Source organism: Anser brachyrhynchus (assembly GCF_964034855.1).
Source record: "Anser brachyrhynchus genome assembly, chromosome: 1".
NCBI lineage: Eukaryota > Metazoa > Chordata > Aves > Anseriformes > Anatidae > Anser > Anser brachyrhynchus.
Genome location: NC_137694.1, coordinates 13,286,728 through 13,303,694, shown reverse-complemented (window position 1 = coordinate 13,303,694; position 16,967 = coordinate 13,286,728). Strand labels below are relative to the sequence as shown.

The window sequence follows — 16,967 nt, the reverse complement described above, 5'->3', positions numbered from 1 at the left end:
GTTCCAGTGTTATCCACATGAGAACTGGCCAGTCTCTGAAAAACCATCTATTTTTAAACAAACCTTTGACCTCAGAAGCATAAAAATCTGAGCTGCCATGCCTCTTGTAATAAGTTTTTTTTTTCCCACTCAGCAAAACCCCTCCTCTCTCCCCATTTTACGTTTACTTAGTTGCAGCTAAAGAAAGATAGCTATAGACTCTGTATTTAAAACTTAAACAGTAAACAATGATTTTATGATATAGAAATGGTATTAAATGTTATTTTAATTATTTCAGCATCTACTTGTAGAAGAAAATTCTCATATATCAACTTTAAGAAGAGATTGTTGAGAACGAAGGGACAAGTGCTTGGCTGCAGAAAGAATAAGTGTCCCTTATGGGTTAAGGTAAAGAGAAGGAGAAGCAGGAAGCTTCTCCCTTGCCATGTCAAAGAAACATTACTGACTTACTTGGCAAAGAAAGCCAAAGAGCTATTTTCAGAAGAGTAAGAGAAGGAACAAAGCACGTGCCAAAACCAAATAATTTGTCTCCCTTCAGGTTTGTTGCTTCTTATAGAGCAGAGGAGCAAAGAGCAGGAGAATCTGATCATTGCTTATATTATGAGAGAAAACACTCAACAAAGCTAAAGGCCTGCTGTAAGATGAAGACAAGCCACTTCAGCCCAGCACTAGTTTAGCTGAATTGCATCCTGCAGAAAATTCCTCCCAGGGTCTATTTTCCATTTACCTGTATTCTGATAATTTTACATCTACATTTAATAGTTTTTTTGCACAATGCTGTAACCTCTTAAAAACAGCTACGATCAATGGCCAAATGCTGGTGCCTTTGCATAACCGTTGCTGATTTTGGCTTTGAGATCCGTATATTTGAGGGTTAGCTAATTTGGAGCCGCTTTTGGCCTAAACTGCCCGGATCATTTATGTACAGTATGGTAGGCTGAAAAACTGCTTCCACTTCAGCGATGACTGCGCTACATAAACACTGACTGGATCATGAACCCAGAGAAGCCATTCATCTGTGTATATTTGAAACACTAATCTTATCTTTAGCATTGCCAGAGCAGCAAGATGACCGGCCAGTGGTCCTCATTCACTGGGAGTTGTGTTGCTTTAGTGCCAAGGCTGTTCGTTACCTAGAGCCTGACTGGAATCTGGGGCCCTTCTGCAGGTTACCAGCCTGAGGAGTTTTAACCATTGTTTTCAAAAATTTGTATTTAATTACTGCTAATAAACTTGGATGCTAGTTACTGTTCAAGGCTGGAAGAGATATGCCTATACGTTTCAAGACTATTGCATACATGCAGGTTACACATTAAGATTATGTACATACACTTCTAGCATTTCCTAACTTTGAGGATTTAAGAATTACCATTTTAAATTGGGGAAGAAAAGAAGTTTTGCACATATTCTCATAGCTTTAAAACAAAGAAAAACTCAAACCCTCGTCCAATCTGTTATCATTATCAGGTCATACCGATGTAACACTTCCACAAACAAAGCTGGAGCCTTCAGACACATTACATTAACAGTGCCTCTTGAGCAAACTGAGTAACTGCTAACACTAACAGCCTTAAATTCTGGATGGACAGGTCTGGAGAAAGGAGAGAAATACACACCCTGACAATGAACTGTAGGGCTGTTTTCTGTAGCAGGAAACAGCAAGACTTGGGGTTTGCATGTTCAATTTTAAATGCATTAGAATAATGTTTCCAGGAACCACAAGCACCTTTCCATCTACTCTATTCCTCCATATTCCAACAACTTCTGCTCTTCTCCTAGCTGTCTCCCACCCATCACTTCTCAGACTAACCCACTCTGTTTAACACTTATACCGTACATTTATAAATTTGCCACACGCACCTTTTAATTCACCCTCCCACCCAACGGAGATGCACGATGAACAATTTTCATTGTATTTTAATAGACATTCCCTGGCGATTTATTACATGTGATTGCTTAAGCCAACAAAGCAATGGGTCAAATTCAGCCTTCCCACAAATTCACTGGAATAATGCTGAGGGTGAATTTGGCTCTAAGATTTTTGTTAGAGAAGCAGTTGTTTGTATTTGCAAATCATTTACCAAACAAAACAAAAGCGCCATGTAGTAACATGGAGAGTACAATGGCACAAGCAGATGTGTGAAGCTGAAACAGATGAAACAGGAAGAGGCCAAGAGCAATAAACTCAAACGAAAGTGTAGATGTCTTTGACTAAGGCCAGACAGACATTTAATGGTAGCCAAGATTAGTAAGCCTTACCACTTAAAGTAACGTGATCATCTTTGGAGGCACTTTGTGTATCTTTTAACTGGATCTCTGAGCTCACATCCACTTTTCTTCCAGACAACTCTAAATAGGCTTTGAGAGAGGCAGGTACCTTGACTGTAATAGAACCTGATATAAATTTAAACGAAAGCTAGTTAGATCAACATTGCGATCAAATCACAAAACAGGCAATTATTTAGATAACTTAAGGCAAATCATATTTTTTTTAAGAGCGTTCAGACACAGTAACTTTTTTTTTCTGTCAAAGGATAAACACAGATACAGTATTCTGGTTATGACAAATGAAGGTATGTCACATTTATAAAATGGGATCACAGTATTTCTTCAGACACTATGAAAATTAACATACACTCCTAGCAACATCTCTCACTAGAGGACCTTATTATGGGGATTGCCAAGAGAAGCAAATAAAACAGATTTCAACAAATATTATGACTCTAGTTTCATTTTCTAGTTGCATATTTACATCCCTGAGCATGGACATGGGATTTGACGATTAATCCAGCATGTAGTACAATACAAGCACATTATAAAAGAATTGCTCCTCTGGAATGATGGGATGCCACTTACAGTCTGTTAACACTAGCAAAAAAAAAATGGTAATTCTGACGTCTGCTTCCCCGAAATCCATGCTTCTATGCATCAGATTGAAGGCAAGTTCTGGGCCCCCAACCTACCACTGTTAGTCATATTTGGAATTAGTCACAATGTTTGAAGGTTGCATCCTGCACATTGAAACAAAAACCAAGCAGTATTTAAAATATAAGCTCTGTAGACACACTTCTTAGCTTCTACCCAATTTCAGTAATCAATGTAGAAAAACACAAACATTATCTCCAACACTGAAACAGAACATGATTATAAAACTGATGTAATAACTATGTGGCAATCAGAAAGCAACCCTATCTATGCAATTTAAATTCGGGCGAATCAATTGCCAGGGATACTCCTGAAGAAATAACTGCCAGTAGAATTTAGGCCTAAATTTTGCTGGATTCACAGAAGCCTTAGGATAAGAAAGGGGAAAGGTCTTTTCTTTAGGTCCTCCTTGGAGAGTAGCTCAGTGATGTGACTCATAAAATCCAACACATGCAGCTAATTTATCACAGATAGGACATTTTCTACTCAGCAGCTGTCAGCAGTTACTCCAAAGTTACGGGGTAAACGAAAACAGAATTTTATCAACTTTGCCTATACTAAACTGTGCTGCCAGAAGAGATGTCAGGCAATGTTTTGAAAGTAACATGAATTAGCTTTTATTAAATACATTCTTCTTTGCTACTAATTTAAAGAGACATAACTTAACGATTCAAAACGTAACTAAGAAATAATACAAAAATAAACTTATTTGTACCCATGGAACCACCTTAGTTTGGACAGAAGAATGGCACATATGATTCCAAGGCATTTTGTTCATGATTTCCCTTCTGATTAACTGCTAAGTTTTAATAGGGCATAAGATTATCTCATAGACAACCAGAGGAAGCTACCAAATACCATATTCCTTTAAAACACCATGATGTTAACACAAGAATGCTGGAGGGTTTTTTGTTTGCTTGTTTATTTTCTCCAAAAGTAGGATTAACAAGATGTCTTCAGGGCTTTGTTATTTACGATATCATAACTTCTGAATGGCAAAACTATGAATCCAACTTTAGGAGTGACCTTTTAACTAGAAAGCAAAGTTCCAGTGAGTAATCATGAGGAAAAAAAAAGGATAAATGGTTAAGGCACTCTCATCTCTATTTTTCTGCCTGTTTCAATAATTGGATATTTCACTAGGAAAAGGCAGGAAAAAGCAGTATAAATGCATGATGTTTGCCATTATGTACAAATATATAAAAGATAGATATATATAAATAATATACATATTAGTGTCGTGGAGTAAACGTTTTCAAGACAAAGACTGTAATCCAAGTCAACTCTGCAGAATTCTGCTGGGTAGACTGAGAAAATAATGAGAAAGTATTAAAAATACAAAAATTCTGTAATCCATTTTAAGTATCATTGTCCCTTACAGAGTTTATTCTATTATAAGTATCTAATAATGAGGTAAAAAAGAAAGTAGATAATGAAAAAATCTCAAAATAATCTTTTCTAGACAGATGAACAAAAAACCCTAATCTTTCTTTTATATCATTAGTTGCTAAAAAAAATATATTTGTTGCAGTTTGCTAACCTTTCTGGGATTTCAGATCCACTTCTCTTAGTTGACTGACATAAACATCTATTGCCCCTTGATGTGTAGAAGCTTTTAGACTTCCATCTGATGAATCTAAAAAAAAAAGAAAAAGAAAATGAAAGGATTTGTGTATCATTCATTGGTTTAAAAACATGTTATTGATCATTCTGTTTAAATAAATATTTGCTAGAATCTTTATTTGTTGTTTGAATTGACTTCATCAATTCTTGTATGTTGCAGCAGTATCTTCTACTCATTTACCGAATGTCAGACTTTGCTCAGAAAAACAGGTTTCTTAGCAAAAGTTTTCCTCCCAATCTGGAATTATGGCATGCACTGGTCCCAAAGCCAAACCCCTGCAGGACTTGTAGGATCTACTAGGGCTCAACAACGCTCCTTCTGCCCACGTATAACGATGCCTACTTCTTTCCACAAGGACAAATTCACATTTGTATGAAGATTGAGCATAAAATCTGAACATTTAAGACCTATTTTAATTTCCAAAAGAGTTCATTTGTTTGGACTTTGCACAGGGGGAACTTTACCCATGGAAGTTACCACAGACAAACAACAGGCAGTTGTGCGTTTAATGTGTGGTTACACGGAAGAACTCTGAATTTTAAACAAACGTCTGAAATAACCACTGTAATTTAATGCACATAGGGAATCAACATTCATTCTTTGCCCTGGAATAAACAGACGTACACTTTCTTCTATAGCTTATTAGCTGTAATTTACGACAACAAAACTTTCTGAACAACCTTTTTTAGAAATAGAAGCCCTTAAAAAAGCATTATTTGTATTGTATACTTGAGAAGTATTCTTTAATAATTTGCAACCTATTCCAGTTGTAAGCACACAGATTTCCACGGTATTACAATGAGGTCCTGGACAGTTAACTTTTTAACTACTGAACAGATCTATAGCTGATAAAAACGGCAAAGAAGTTGTGAAGCAACTGTAGAGAAGGGTGAAGAAAAATTACATACGTACATGAGCAAAAGGGAGTGAGTGAAGCACCTTATCAGAAAGGCTACTAGGAACAAAAATATTAGCCAAAAATCTTGAAATACTGAATGAGAATGTTCTTAGTTTCTGGGGGTGCATAGAACAAGAAGCACAGCTGAGTTTTCAGAACTCGCTAAACAACAAAAATCAAACCAGACTGAAATTTGTTATTTTAAAAGTGAAAATATTAATGGGAGAATAAGCTTGATTAATCATAACAAGGATGTGTAGCATTAATTAAGGCTTTCTGTACATAAACAAACTCATCTGGAGCTTTTCTGATCCCAGGCACAGATGGGGAAGATCAGTGCATTACAGCAGTCGAAACATGGAAAGGGATTATCGTCCCTCAGCTAAAACGAAATTTTTTTGGTAGGTTAATGTAATAAAAAAGAAAAAGTAGCCAATCCACATTTGCTCAGCTGATAAACTGACACCATCTTTGGCCAACAAGAAAAAACAACAAGAACAACTAGAATTGGATGTGAACGCTTTTCCCTTCTCAGAGGATTTTATGTTAAAGAAGTTCTGGTCCAAATCTGAAGGAACAAATTAACTCTTCGTCAATTTAAATTAATGAACTGGAAAAAGCTTTGCTTGGGTAAGTCACAATGAAACATTTTCCTGATATCTTTTTAAAAGGATGTTCCTAATATTCAAACAGGTAATCATACTGGAACAGGTAAAGTTTATACAAATCAACCTTTTTATTAAAAATGTTGGTCCCAGCAGATAGACAATATCCCATAAAAGCTGTTTTTCCAAATACACCAATCAAATGTACTAACAGCCAATCACTGAATATCCACATAACTTTGTCAGAGATTTGTTGGCAACTGACACAGGAAATATCCAGCCTCTAATTCTTCTGTTTTAAACAAAAAATACTATTAGTTCATTTTTTCTGCACTATGAAGAAAAAAAAGACTTCTGTGATACGACAGTGACCCTCTCCAGGGAGAACAACTGTTAGCAGTCTGTACAACACCATCAGTTGATGGTACTTTACAGAGACTAATGGTTATTCAGTGAATCCTTCCTAACTCCCAGTCTTCAAATGTGAAAGTGGCTCCTGTAAAATTCTTCACAGTGGAAAGATTCCTTTTGTGAATCTAGTAGCCACACTACAAGATTTTTTTTTGCTGATTTTTTCCATTTTCAATTCTTTAAGAAAAGAATAGAACCCTAAATTTGTGAGAGACTGGATTCTGTTTGAAGAATGCATAAAAAACTAAAGGATGCAGGAAGATGGCAATAGGCATAGGTTCACTGAGGAACAGATTTACCTGGAAAATAAAAAACAACACAAAACAACAACAATAAAAATCCTTGAGACAAAGTAGAATGCCCTTGGAGAACACTGTTTTGGGAGGATGACTTGACAGATTTTGACTTCTATAGTACAACAGTGAACAGAAAGGTTTTTTATTTTAATGGAAGAAAAAACTACAGCCAAGTTTCAAACCTTGGCAGCATTAACCAAAGACTAAAGATGACATTAAACTGCATGTTCAGCTTTGATCTACAGAAACAACAGGAAATATGTTTTATAGAAACAACTGAATGTGACTTATGGAATAATTTGATGAATATGAAATTAGATACAAATAATACCAAGAGACTTAAAGTTTCCCATCACTTCTGCAAAGTCTATTAAAGATGCTGTTTAAGTTTTGCATCTTTGTAACTTAAACAAATGAGAAGTGGGGAGGAAGACAGGACAGAAAAGTGGATTAAAAACAGTGCAGACAAGGTTCTATAACTAAGAAAGGCAAATTCAAATAAATAACTATTTCAACAGGAAAAATTATATTAAAAAACAGAATCCGGTAGGACAAAATACATAACTTTAATAACGATAGAGACAACATATAATTTACAGTTATGACAGAACAAAAGTAAGGCAATATATTTTTATATTTAAATACATGCCCGTGATTAACTGAGGTTAATGTGAGTAACAGAGAGCCGAAACAAGAAAGAGTGCATAATTCAAATTCAGTTTCCCAAGGACTGACAACTCAAGGGGAAATACAAGGATGAATCGTTCTACTGGAAACAGAACAGATGACCATCTGTTCAAGAGTTGCACTCTTGAGCAACTTCAGTTATTTAAGTATTTACTACTACCAAAAAAAAACCCCAACCAACCCAACAGCAACAAAACAAACCAGTGAAGCAAGATGTCCTTAACAAAGTTGTTAAGCATTAAGAACAATACCTTGCCTGAGATAAAGACTGATATGTGAAATAAGATGCTGATATTACTCTAAGGAGAACATGAAAAATGCCCAGAACTGTTTTCATGGAGTAACCTTTTAAAAAGGTATTTTACAGAAAGTCCAAAGATTAGCTACCATAAGAAAAATGACAATCTTCAACAAATGGCATCCCTGCCCATTGTACGGGGGTTGGAACTGGGTGATCTTTAAGGTCCCTTCCAACCCAAGCCATTCTTTGATTCTATGAATATGTCTAAACGTTGTTTTTCACAGTCAATGCCCTCTCAAAATTTTGGCCTTCTGTCTCAGTACTACAGAACTGCCTTACAGTAACACTTACAAATCACAACGGATGGTCTTAGACACCTCAGTTCATTTTCTCAAAAACCTAGATAGTAGCTACTTGATATTTGAATATAGTCCTCAGATAAGAGTTAAAACTTTGCTCTGAATTGCTAGGTTTCAATTCATTTTAGACAGCAAGTCTGTCATAGTAAGTCACAGATGCCTTTTGGTCCTCCAGCATGGGTTGTGAAGGAAGAAGTTAGCAGAATACCACAAACTGACACTGGCATCTGTATGGGGAAGAAGAAAGATAACTGGACTTTCCTGGATGTCTGAGTGCTTTCCAAAGTACACCCCTGCTGCCCATAAATCAGTGTTATTCTTACCAAAATCTAGAAGTTGTTTCCCTTGGGCTAAAGGTAAGTAATAAAGATTTTATTTTTATTTTTATTTTTTGAGCTGGTAGGGTAAAATTTGGCTTGGCAGCAGAGTAGAGAATAATCAGACGATGACAACAACGTTGAGGAATAAACAAGTTTTGGCTGGACTGAACACGAGCCAGCCATGTGCCCTGGCAGAAGAGGAAGCCAACAGAATCCCTGACAACATTAACTGGAGCACGGCCAGTACATCAACAGAGGAGATTATTCCCCTTGACCCAGTACCTGTTAGACCACATCTAGAACACAGCATCCAGTTCCAGAGCTCCTAATAGAAGACAGACATTCATAAACGGGAGTCAACCCAGTGGAGAAGCACCAAGATGGTCAGGGCATGGAGCACCTTCCCTGCCAAGAGGAGGTGAGGGCTCGCTCAGCGTGGAGAGCAGACCGACAGCAGCCCCCTGGTGAGCTGTCACCTCACCTAGCCAGGAGGTGATCAAGATGAAAATCTGTCTCCTTAGACCGGAGAAAAGTAAGAGCACAAAAGATGTAATTTGAAACAAGAGAGTTTCAGACTGGATATATCCAAAATCTTTTTCATACTGAAGGCAGTTAAGCCCTGGAACAGTTTGCCTGGAGAGGCTGTACAGTCTGCATCCTTGGAAGTCTTCAAGACTACAGGACAAAACCCTGAGCAAGTTCACAGCTGATACTGCTTTGAGCAGGAGGTTGGAGACTACAAACTGAGCAGGGGTGTTGGGCAAGATGAGCTCCAAAGGTACTTTCCATTCTGTGACCCTGACATCCTGTGGTGTCTCCCAACCTGAGTTTTCCTATGAACTTACCAAGTAGAAACTTAAAGTTCAAATTAGCTCTAAGAACAAAGTACTCCACTGTTTTTTATAAGATTATTCAGATTTCTAATGACTTTCCTAAGTAATAATGTAAGCTAGAAGTAAAAATAGGTCTGGTTGTTTCAAATTAAGAACCCATCCAAAACCCACAAAACGTGTTAGAAGTAGAAAGCTTTTAGTACGAGGTTGGAAAACAATTTGTCTGCAGCTAACAAAGTTCATGGTATAGACAAAAAGTGTTATCCCTACTTTAATATTTGAACAATGTCAGTGTGAAACCCTATCATATGTTAGATGCTTAAAATTAAGCTGAGGTTTGGATAGGATCTTCAAAAAAAGATTTTTTTTTAAAACAGAAACAAGTCATCCCAAAATAAATACATAAATAAGATAAAACTATTCTACAAATAGCAAAAAATACCCAGAAAATTAAAGAGTGAAAGACAACAGCATTAGTTTCCTGTTTTAATATAGAATTATCCAAGAATTTCCCTCAAATACTGTGAAAAAAAAAATCCAGCATTCTCAACTATGTTTTGAATGGTAAATAAACCTCTCAGAAAAATACATACTCAAAATCTAGAGATCATAGAATGGTGATGATTGCATTTTTCAATTAATCGATAAAATTCTGCCTGCAGTAAAACAAGTAACTATATGCCTATGAAAATCCAGCTGAGGAAGACAGAAGAGCCAAGCTGTTCTTAGAGCTATCAGCAAATCCCCATCAGCTCTCCGGCAATCCAACAAGTTACCTTGTGGCATAAATTCCTCATATGTGAAAACTTTTCACTTAAAACTTGACATTTTCAAGTTTTCAGAGCTGAACCACTGGATCTTAAAAGTCACTTGCCTTTGGAAAAATCCATACAAAATTAAAGCGAGGAGGGGCTAATGCTCTTTAGGAAGAGAGTAACTGTAACTAACATTTTCAGAATTGAAATCCAAAAAGTAAAGTCGGTTCAATGCTACTTAATGTTCATGCTTCTTAACGTTTAAGCTGAACCTGGTTAATTAATGGAAAATAATCATCATCTGTTGGTGGAAAAAACTACCTCCTGTGTTAAGAAATGTTCAAACACTCTTCATAGTCTATGAGTTTATTTAACTGAAGGAAAAACAGACTAGCAAGCTTGATTTAATTCTGTGGTTTAATGACTAACTCATAAAAATGTGCATTGCATTCATTTTCCAAGAATATTAATATAGATTGCTTAGAAACATAAGAAGAGTTGTGACAGGACATCTTGTCCCTGCAAGATGCCTAGTTAGTGACTGTAGTCACTGTTGTTAACAGAAGTCTTAGACTGAGGCCTATAACCAAATTTACTTACAGAAGGGGAAATCCTTCAAGGTAGATTCACTGAGCATTGTCTACAGCTCTATTACTTTAATTTAATGCCACAGAAATAACCAGAAATTGAGTTTCTCACTTTCTTGACCAATTTCCAGTACATCAACACAGAAGGTGCCCTAATATTTTCATAGTAGAATGTATAATGTAACTGATAACTCAGTTATCCCACTGTATAAAAACTCAATTGCTGAGAGAAGATTTAAAAGCTACTTTTATTTCTGAATGGAAAACTCAATAGTCAATACAATGGTTTGGACATACTAAGTTCTCACAAGCTTTTTTCCTACCTCACAATATGTAAAACATCAATGAATAACACTACGTGATATGAAAGTTAAACATATTTAATAATTGATAAACATAAGATAGAGAACTGGGTTAAAAGCAAAGTAATTGCATTTGATGTACTCTTAGCATTTTCTCATGTCCTTTTGTCCCAACTTAATCTAAAAGAAAATAGTTAGACTCAGTCTAATGCTAAAGCCCAGGGGGTATGGTGGAAAGCTAGAATTGGTGTTGCATAACTACAGAAGGCTGTCAGAGCCAAGTTTGGAAAATATCTTTCAAATACAAAGCAATGAATAATACTCCTGAAAAACTGAGGACAAACATCTGATGATTATTAGAAAAATAGGTTTTTACTTTCCCTTTGAATATTTCAATTTAAAATGGAGAAGTGAATAGTGACAGAAGAGAGAGAAAGAAGCTTTTTCTTAGAAAGAAAGCAAAATAAAGCAAAACCTACCTACTGTGATACTCCCTGTTTTGGTCTGAAGGCTGGTGTTACCTATTAAGAAAAAAAGGACATTTCAACATTCAAAGTGGCTTATTTGTGACTGGTTTCTCAAATTTTAGACTAAAATAAAGTGATCCTATACAAGGCTGTTATAGTTACAGTAGTATATCTGCATTGCATGTAAAAGCAAAACAGTATAAATGAATTATATTGCTTCATTATTATTGCTTTACAAACAAAAATCTCAACACACATTGGAAACAAAGAAGCAATTCCAGGCAAGAAAAATATTCTGAATAACGCATTAAGGCACTGACTGGGTGTGATGGAAAGAAAGGCAGAGACCCAAATTGAGCACTTTTCTTATTTAATTTTTGGCCTTTTTTTAAAAAAAAACTTGATCAGATGCCTGCAACAGCACTATGGATTATTATAGTATTTTAATAAAAGATATTTTATTACTCATCCTATTTTCCTTTTTTGTATACCTAAATATATATGTGTATACCCCTCCTCCACAAACCTGTGGGACTTTTTGCTTTATCTTCAAAGGCTACTTCCTGGAAAATTGCCTAAGAATCACAGAATATTACCTACTCCCTCCAAACTTATTCTTGTTACGTACATGACAAACCATTTCCAACATTCTCCATTGAATCTGGGAGATCTCCATGTGTTGGGCAGACTGGAGAACATCAAACAGAAGAGTGTACAAGGCATAAAAGATACAATGGTCTCTTACTGACCTTGCATTGCTTTGAATAGGTTTGGGTATTTTATCATTAAATCTCAAAATACACAATCTTCACCTTTACTTATAGCATCAAGAGAATCTGGAAGGATGAGGGATGCACGCATAACATCATAATGGCTTTTCTGTTAACAGTCTAAAAGTTGGAAGAGGCTATCAAGTTACGTTATACATGTGTAATTGCCTCAGAAAAAAAGCGCTTTAAATGAAAAAACTAAGCCATGACAGTTCATTCCTACCACTCTCTCTTCCCCCCAGAAGTACAGAAGACCCAAAATAAGGTTGATTACAGTAACTTAGTCTAATTTGATAATACATAGGATTCACAAAAATTTTCAGATCCTTCAGAAGCTGTTCAAGCACTTCTCCTATCTTCTGTCATTACAGAATAGTAAACAGCCAGTAAGGTAGAATGCATTCCACTCTATATGACCTCCTATGTACTTCTCAGCAGTCCATGGACTAAAAGCTAGAAAAGAAATTGGTCATCAATAGTCTTAAATTCATCATTTCAAGCATATACCATACAATACTAAGCTGATCTGATAAGCAGAGCTGAAAAAAGGCATTTTGCAGTGAATTTGAAAGATGTCTGGCCTCACCATCAGCATTTTTTTTTTTTTTAAAGGCACACTATAGTTATATCACCTTATCATTACTAATACTTATTTTTGCACAACCTACAAAAAGCTTAAGGTTTTATCAAACATATATCTCCCAAAGATTATACACAGTCTGAATACAGCTCTTGGGCCTTATGGATTTACTGGTCTCTTCTTTGTTTTTCTGTTGTTTTTCTGTTTTTTTTTTTTCTTTTTTAATCTGTTTTATTAACCAGATCCTTGAAGAACACTTAACATTTTGAAATCAAACTCCTATCAGTCACAAACATATTGCACACATGACTAAAACTGCATACTGTAAACATATTAGTATGATAGCCTCATTTCAAACATTTAGCTAGAACAGAAGTTGCTTTCAAAGCAGATAGGAGTTTCCTGCTGTATTGTGACCTGCTATGTCTAGGAACAGTGCACAGAAGCATACTTTTAGTTAAGTTATTGTTCCGTGTAGGCCAACACTTGGAATTTAATATAGCCATTTATTTTCTGGATACGTCAACAGCAAAGAAGGAAAGAGTAACTACTAGCTTGATTATTACATTCAACTGAATTCAGTACTGTACCACAATATTATAAGGTCCAAAATCTAATAGTTTTAATGGAAAATTTGTAACAGCATCTTAATGCTTTTTGTTTGTGTTGTTTACTTTCTGTTTGCTGCTTCTGGAGAGTTATTTTTTCTAACATATCCGTAAAACTTCAAAATACAGTTTTGCAAGTCAGGGTCAGTGTAAGACCAGGGGCAAAAGATGGCTTTTAGTATATAAATTAAGGGCATCACTTTACATTATTTCCATTATGTTCCTTCTGTTTGTTTCAGTGATTCTCAGGAGGCTGGGTTGCTCTGATTAAGCAAGCAAAAGAGCAGTTAAGAACACCTACACACATATTCTCTCTACCTTTATGTTGCCTTGCAAGATCATTTCAACTGGGATCATTTACTCCCTTCCCTTCAGCCATGTCTAAGGCTACAGGAAAAAAAGAAACGTGTACTCACTGATATTTCGACAGAAATTGTAACCCCTGTTCTAAGGGTATCTTAAGTAATACAATGACCTCAGATCCAAAACATATGGTGGGACAACACATTTCTGGGCACTTCAATCTAGTTGTCCTATTGATTATATGAGTTAACTTAGCTTTTACATTTAAAGGTGCAATTGCTTGCAAAAGCATAGAATCATATAATGGTTTGGGTTGGAAGGGACTACATCATCTAGTTCCAACCCCCCTGCCATGGGCAGGGACACCTCCCACCAGACCAGGCTGCCCAAAGCCCCATCCAGCCTGGCCTTGAACACCCCCAGGGATGGGGCAGCCACAGCTTCTCTGGGCAGCCTGTGCTAGGGCCTCACCACCCTCAGAGTGAAGATTTTTTTCCAAAGATCTAAACTTACCCCCCTTTAAGTTACCCCATTACCCCTAGTCCTATCACGACGTTCCCTGACAGAATGTCTCTCCAGCTTTCCTGTAGCTCCCTTTTAGGTACTGGTAGACCACTATAAGGCCTCCCCAGAGCCTTCTCTTCTCAAGAAAAACGAACCCCAACTCTCTCCACCTGTCTTCACAGGAGATGTGCTCCAGCCCTCTGATTATCTCCATAGCCCTCCTCTGGACTCACACTAACAGGTCCATGTCCTTCTTGTAATGGGGGCCCCAGAGCTGGACGCAGGGCTCCAGGTGGGGTCTCATGAGAGCAGAGCAGAGGGGGACAATCACTTCCCTCACCCTGGTGGCCACATTTCTGTTGATGCAGCCCAGGACACAGTTGGCTTTCTGGGCTGCAAGCACACATTGCTGGGTCATGTTGAGCTTCTCATCCACCAACACCCCCAGGGCCTTCCCCACAGGGCTGCTCTCAATCCATTCTCTACCCAGCCTGTGTTTGTGCTTGGGATTGCCCCGGCCCAGCTGCAGGACCTTGCACTTGGCCTTGTTGAACCTCATGAGGTAGCACAGGCCCACCTCTCAGGCCTGCCCAGGTCCCTTTGGATGGCATCCCTTCCCTTGAGCATGTCAACTGCACCTCACAGGCTGGTGTCACTGGCAAACTTGGTGAGGGTGCACTCGATCCCACTGCCCACGTCACTGACAAAGATGTTAAACAGTGCCAGTCCCAACACCAGCCCCCTGAGGAACACCACGCGTTACTGATCTCCACCTGGACACTGAGCCAATGACCACAACTCTGACCAGAGTCATTGACCACAATCTTTTGTCCGCAGCTGATTTGTATCATGGTGGTATTGGTGTTTTGCTTTGCTGTGTATTTTGTGATGGCAAAGAAAAATTTACTTCTAGCTATATGCTTATACCTCCGTAATCTGAGGCAGTAGGCAGCATAAATATTGAAGATAGTACCACTGCTATAGGAATGCGTAAGGTCTACAATACCGAATAACCAGTGTTTCTTCACAGAGCTGGTTTAAAATCAGGACCTGAAATACTAAATTCAGTTCACGCCCTTCCAGAGCCAAGTTTCCACTAAAGCCTGGGCACCGACTAGGATTACACAGCCCAGGTTTTAACAACAAAACAGGACTCAGTCATGTTTGTAACGTTTGTGTTCCCTTGACTTCATTGAAGCTGTGTGCGTGTGAAAAACATAGACCAATTGTTTTTAAGAGAAACAGTTAAAATAATGTTAGGCATTCCAGACCCATTTAGTAGACTGCCCATGAAAATAACCCTGAAGTAATGTATAATTTGGATACAGTTGTGCTTGTTTTCACACTGTTCTTTAGTGAAATTACAAATGATGCGTTACTACGGAAGTATGTCACTAACAACAGCTGTTATTATTTCATTTTTGTACCAAGATTAAAAAACTTTTGGATGTGCACAGATGCACGAATGTGCTCACAAACTGATCACACCACACGATTATTATAACTGTTTGAAGTTAAGAAAAAAAGCAAAAAACAGCAGCTTATTGGCTATAAGTACCAGTAAGCAATAAAACCTACATGTCAGAAAAATACAACAAAAATATCTTACTTCTACCAACGCATGCTGAAGTGAACTTTACCTAGCAGGTTTAGAAAACAGTTTTGTGTTTACTATGAACGGACAATGGAGCTGTTCCTTTAAAGATGAAAAATCGTTTCTGAAGCGACATAACACAAAATTGCAGCAAATTGTTTATAAGGTATATAGCTAGAAATCTGGAACTTGGACTGACCTGAATAATTTTCACCGTTTGTACATCTTCAGTTTTACTTAATGTAAAAATCACAAACGCATTATGGCACAGACAGAATTCAGTGGGAATTTTGTTAAATTAGAAAGACCCCAGGTTCCAACCCTGACTCCTATTTTTGAAAGACATTCAAGTTAATTGGTTTTAGTTCTAGATAAAGGACAGTAAAGGGTGGATGGATGAGAGATTCCCTCCCTCCCCCAAGAACAGAAACCGTCACCACTCTATTGTGTCGGTACACACACACAATTTGTGCTTAAAACTTTGAGATAGAACCAAGTTCTAACATGAGTCTTAGTATAAGCTGTCACAGCTTCCTAAGAGGAAAATAAAGCATGTGGGGCAGAGCCTGTTTACTACTTGTTTTAGTGTAATTGTTACTGCTTATTTTAAAAACGTTTTGACATCTTTAGTATGTTTGGTATGTTTCTTTCCCATAACATACACCTTTTCCTATTTTATAAGCATACTTATAAAATTATTTTAAAAGGTAAATACAACATGCTATATGGTAAATTAACTCTCCTTAATTCAACCTCTAATAAATATAGAATTGTTTCGTTCATGTGCTGTGCATAGCTGACTGTTTAGTGATAGACTAATAACAGTAGTGCTTTTGTTACTGTGAACATTATTAATACCTTTAAAGCAACTACATTTTTTGCAGTATTTTCCTAACCTAGCTCTTACCATGAATACTTCCCAGCAGAATATCACCAGTTACTGATGAGAGAGATGAAGACTCTGCATAGAGATACTTAGTTTTCAGCAGCCCATCTTCCGTGGTTATGTTGATGGACGTCCCCTGCAGCTTCTCTATATTCACACTCTAAGAGAAATAAACTTAAATAAACATAACGGAAAACTTGTCATCATGGTTTGAAGAGGCAGAAGGAAGTAACAGTATTATGAGACAGAACAAATGGAAAGCAGAACAAACTGAATCAAGTTCTTAAAAGCTACACAAGACAAAAACATTTTTCATTTAAGAGCTCTGACCAACAAATTAGTAATTCTTTACAACATTACTGTGAATTGCATCCATCAGAATAGTGAAAAACCCAGTCACAAATGGATGAAA

At 37.0% G+C, this 16,967-nt stretch overlaps 2 protein-coding genes across 2 annotated transcripts in view; one reads left to right on the top strand and one right to left on the bottom strand.

Moving 5' to 3' along the window:
• The window catches only part of FBXL13 (F-box and leucine rich repeat protein 13), a 52,728-nt gene extending 50,475 nt beyond the window's left edge, over positions 1–2,253 (top strand). Inside the window, exon 7 of the mRNA XM_080575386.1 lies at positions 278–2,253. Within this exon, the coding sequence (XP_080431512.1) occupies positions 278–489 (212 nt within the window). The 3' untranslated portion in view covers positions 490–2,253. The remainder of the gene's footprint in view (positions 1–277) is intronic.
• Positions 1–16,967, bottom strand: part of FAM185A (family with sequence similarity 185 member A) — a 51,954-nt gene that overhangs the window by 9,292 nt on the left and 25,695 nt on the right. Inside the window, exons 4-7 of the mRNA XM_080575368.1 lie at positions 16,577–16,715; positions 11,323–11,364; positions 4,466–4,561; positions 2,260–2,394 (exon numbers count right to left, since the gene is read on the bottom strand). Coding sequence (XP_080431494.1) covers positions 2,260–2,394; positions 4,466–4,561; positions 11,323–11,364; positions 16,577–16,715 — 412 coding nt within the window. The remainder of the gene's footprint in view (positions 1–2,259; positions 2,395–4,465; positions 4,562–11,322; positions 11,365–16,576; positions 16,716–16,967) is intronic.